This window comes from Aptenodytes patagonicus, chromosome 3 (assembly GCF_965638725.1).
Source record: "Aptenodytes patagonicus chromosome 3, bAptPat1.pri.cur, whole genome shotgun sequence".
Taxonomy (NCBI): Eukaryota; Metazoa; Chordata; class Aves; order Sphenisciformes; family Spheniscidae; genus Aptenodytes; species Aptenodytes patagonicus.
In genome coordinates, this window is record NC_134951.1 from 67,840,008 (window position 1) to 67,844,184 (window position 4,177).

At 62.6% G+C, this 4,177-nt stretch overlaps 1 protein-coding gene across 1 annotated transcript; it reads right to left on the bottom strand.

The window, feature by feature from the left end:
* Positions 1-563: 563 nt before the first annotated feature.
* On the bottom strand, positions 564-1,385 carry OLIG3 (oligodendrocyte transcription factor 3). Its single transcript, XM_076335507.1, has one exon. The coding sequence runs from the start codon at positions 1,383-1,385 to the stop codon at positions 564-566; it is 822 nt and encodes a 273-aa protein (XP_076191622.1).
* Between the last annotated feature and the right edge of the window lie 2,792 nt (positions 1,386-4,177).

The window sequence follows — 4,177 nt, forward strand, 5'->3', positions numbered from 1 at the left end:
GTGGCGAGCTGCCGTGGGAAGCATGCATGAACTCTCCGGGCTACGCCGGGCCGCCGCTGCGCTGCCGCAGCCGGGTTTGGAGCGGGAGGTTTCGGAGGTGTCGCCGTGCGAAAGGAAAGAAGGGAAAAGCCCGCAAAAAGAAGGAGAAGAAGCCCCAAACCGATCTCATCGTCTCTTAGTAGCTGCGAACACTACAATGACAACCTTGTCTTTTTTTTTTCCTTTTGCATCCATTTTAAGGAATTATTTACATTTGATCACCATCAGCGGCATTTTATTATTATTATTAATTATTATTATTATTTATTATTATTCTTTTTACAACAGGGACTTTTTTTTCCGGTTTAGTATAATAAGAAAACATCGCCCGAGGAGCCGACTAAAACATTACCTTTGCAAGGTCCTTACTACACTAATCCCGTGTTACAGGGGGGGTTGGCGGGGCGGGGGGCAGCGGGGGCAGGTCCGTCGGCGGCCCCGGGGGGGGCCCGGCCGCAGCCCCCTCCCCGCCCGTGGGAGCGCCGGCTCCGGCGCAGCCCCGGGGGCCGGGGGGCCCCGCCGAGTCACTTCAGGAGGTCCTTGGTCTCCCCCGAGATCCTGGCCATGTTGGAGGCGGTGAGGGCCGAGAGGTGGGGCGGGGGGGGCATCTGGCAGATGGTGCAGGGGCACGGCAAGCCCGCCCAGTGCTGGAAGCCGCTGCCGAGCTGCAGGGCGGGGGGGGTCGAGGGGGTCTTGAGCAGGGAGTGGGGGGGCCGGATGGTGCCGATGGCCGGCAGGGAGGCGGAGAGGGAGGAGGAGGTGTTGGCGGAGGACAAGGCACTGCCGAGGATGGGGTGCACCTGGTGCACCGTGCCGGCGGCGTGGGGCGGGTGCCCGGCGGAGTGTCCCACCGTGCCGCAGTGAAAGGCCGAGTGGTGCCCCCCGTAGATTTCCCCCACCAGCCTCTTCATCTCCTCCAGGGAGCTGGTGAGCATCAGGATATAGTTTCTGGCTAGCAGGAGGGTGGCGATTTTGGAGAGTTTTCTCACGGAAGGTCCGTGGGCGTAGGGCATCACCTCCCGCAACCCGTCCATGGCGAGGTTGAGGTCGTGCATCCTCTTACGCTCCCGGCCGTTGATCTTCAGCCGCAGCTGCTGCAGGTCCTGCTCCGAAAGCTGCTTCTTGATTTTGTACTTGCTGCCTTCCCCTCCGGCCTTGGAGCCGTTCCTGGAGAGGCCTTCCCCGGACATCTTCTGCACCAGGTCGTTCTGGGTGGAGGAGACGGAGTTGAGCCGGCTGTCCTGGTGGTGGTGATGGTGGTGGTGGTGGTGGTGGTCTCTCAGGTACATCTCATCCATGTCTGGCGAGGAAGCTCTGCTGGAGACAGAGCTGGAGTCAGAATTCATTGTATTCGGGCTTCTGAGCAAGAAACTCTTCCTTGCTCTGGAGGTGGCGGAACAAGACAACTCTCCTTCGAAAAGCAACGAAAACGGAACGAAAAAGAGATAAACGGACGGCAGGCTCTGCCAGCGAAGGGCTGGAAATGCTGGAGGAGGAGGAAAAAAGCCCCTCAGCCCCCTCTCTCACCAATCTCTCCCCTCTCTCTCTCCCCCGGTTACTCGGCCAGTTTACAGGATGGCTAGTTAGTGTATGCTTGGACTAACCTCAGCCTGAGAAAGAGGGGCTTTTATAGAGCTGCAGCAGAGAGCAGAGACAAAAGGAGCCCTCCTATGTATAATGGTCTAGTTAGGATGACGTGCCATTATTCAGGGCGGTGCGCTTTGACTGTCCCATTTAGCAAGGACCCCTATTCATATTCATTGTGGTGCCACCCGGGACACCTCAGCCACGGACCATCAGGAGTCAAGGAGACACAAAACCCCTCTGATTGACACCGCACACTCATCGCTCCGTGTGCGCGCCATCTCCTCCCCCTGCCCCTCATTTCCAATATAAAACCGCATCCCGTCTCCAGTAGGGAGGCGAGGGGCTGCGGGGGGCTGCGCGCCTGCTCGGGGCCGGCGAGGAAACCCCGGCCGCGGGCGGCAGCGGGCAGGAGCAGCCCGGGGAAGTCCCCCCGCTCCGGCGGGAGGGGGTGGGGGACGTCGGTCGCCCCCGTCCTGCAGCGTGCCCGGCTCCAGGCGCGGCTCCCCGCTTTGTTTGCCTTTCCCTCCCGCTCCACCGGTTCCCCCGGCCGGGGTTTGCGGTGCGGCACCGGCCGGCCCTCGCCCGGCCGGGCTGGCCGCAATTGGCTCGTACCTGGGTCGCCGCTTTGTTTAAATGAGCGATGGCTCGGGCAGTCGGCGGGCAGCCTCCGCGGGAAGATGCGCGCTGGGAAACCCTCCTCCCCCCGGGCCAGCGACTCCCTTTAAATAAACGGGAAAAGCCGGGGTGCGGCGGCAAGTCGGTGTGTCCGGCGGCGGGAGGGGCTGCCGGCCGGGAGGGCCGGCTCGGGGGCGGGCGGCAGCCCCCGGGGCTCCGCTCGCCCTCGGCTCCGGCGGGAGGGCAGGGCGGTGCGGCGGGGCGGCCGGAGCAGCCGTCGGCGGGACCGAGAGGCTGCGTTCAAGGCCGGGCCGGGCCGGGCCGGAGGCAGGCGGGGAGGGAGCCGGGAAGGGAGCCGGCCCCGGGGGGCAGCGCTGCAAAACAGCCCCAGGCGTTCGCGCCAGTAAGTAAATCGGCTCCGGGCACCCGTGCAGCCTGGGCGGGACCTTCTCTTGCCGGCGATGGGGCGGGGAAGGCGGGGGGTGCGTGGGGCCGGGCAGGTCGGGGCTCTGCCGGGCAGGGCTGGCGAGGCACCTGGGGCAGGTGCCTCGGCCCCAGCTCTCGGCCGTCCGTGCGTCTGCCGGGCGCTAGCTCTGCGTCTGCCCCCGGGGGGGACTGAGCTTTCTGCGGGGCTCTGCCGGGCTGGGGGGGCAGAAGCAGCCTGCCCGAGCCGTGTGCGTGCCCGGGGAAGGGAGTGTGGTCCTCCACCGGATCTTCCCAGTCCCCGGTGGTGCCTAGGCGGTGAGTGCGGGGCTGCCAGCCGGGACGGGGCGGGAGCAGCCCGCGGCGGGCGGGCGGGCCCTGACGCTCCCGGAGCCGGCCCGGGTGCCCCCGCTTTCCCGGGGGGAGCCCTCGGGCTGAGTTTCCACCTGCCAACAGGCGCGTAGGGCCCAGGAGAAACCTCCTTGGCAGGACCCCGCTTCTCCATAGAGTCTCCAGGCCCCGAGGAGAGCGAGGACCCAGGAATAGAGGGACACTTTCATCCGACTGAGTCTAACTGTGCTTAGTCTGCTGAGCAAAATTAAAGCCTTCTGATTTCAACACTGTCAGTAAATCCCGCCGTGAGAACGAGAAAAGAAAAGAAAAGAAAAGAAAAGAAAAGAAAAGAAAAGAAAAGAAAAGAAAAGAAAAGAAAAGAAAAGAAAAGAAAAGAAAAGAAAAGAAAAGAAAAGAAAAGAGAGAAAAGAAAAGAAAAAAGAGGAGAGGAGAGGAGAGGAGAGGAGAGGAGAGGAGAGGAGAGGAGAGAAGAGAAGAGAAGAGAAGAGAAGAGAAGAGAAGAGAAGAGAAGAGAAGAGAAGAGAAGAGAAGAGAAGAGAAGAGAAGAGAAGAGAAGAGAAGAGAAAAGAGAAGAGAAGAGAAGAGAAGAGAAGAGAAGAGAAGAGAAGAGAAGAGAAGAGAAGAGAAGAGAAGAGAAGAGAAGAGAAGAGAAGAGAAGAGAAGAGAAGAGAAGAGAAGAGAAGAGAAGAGAAGAGAAGAGAAGAGAAGAGAAGAGAAGAGAAGAGCATTTAGGAGAACGTATCAGAAATAACTGAACGCGACCTCGGCTTATCCCGCTTCCGCCGCGAAAGTCGTAAACCCACCCAGGCTGTTCCCCCCCCCACCCAGCCTGTTCCCCATCTGAGAGGTCTGCCGGGCAAACGGGCAGGAAACTTGGCCGGGGCCGGAGCCCCCGGAGCCGTCCCCTCCGCGCCCGCGGAGCCGGGCGCCGCCGGTCTCCGCACCCCGCGGGGGAGGCGCGGGCGCCCTCCCCTGCCCGCAGGGCCGCTCTCTGGGGGGTTCCCGGGGGCTGCCCGCTCCTCCCTCCGCCCTTCCCTCCCGTGGAGCCGGGATGAAGCAAATGAACAAAACTTGACACGGTGACGGCGGCGGCGGCAGGAAAACGCGCGGGATCGGGGGAAACGCCCGGCCCCGGGGCCGGAGGCTGCCCGGGGGCGGC

Coding starts and splice junctions, on each gene's coding strand:
- OLIG3 (XM_076335507.1), bottom strand. CDS start 1,385: ATGAATTCTGACTCCAGCTCTGTCTCCAGCAGAGCTTCCTCGCCAGAC.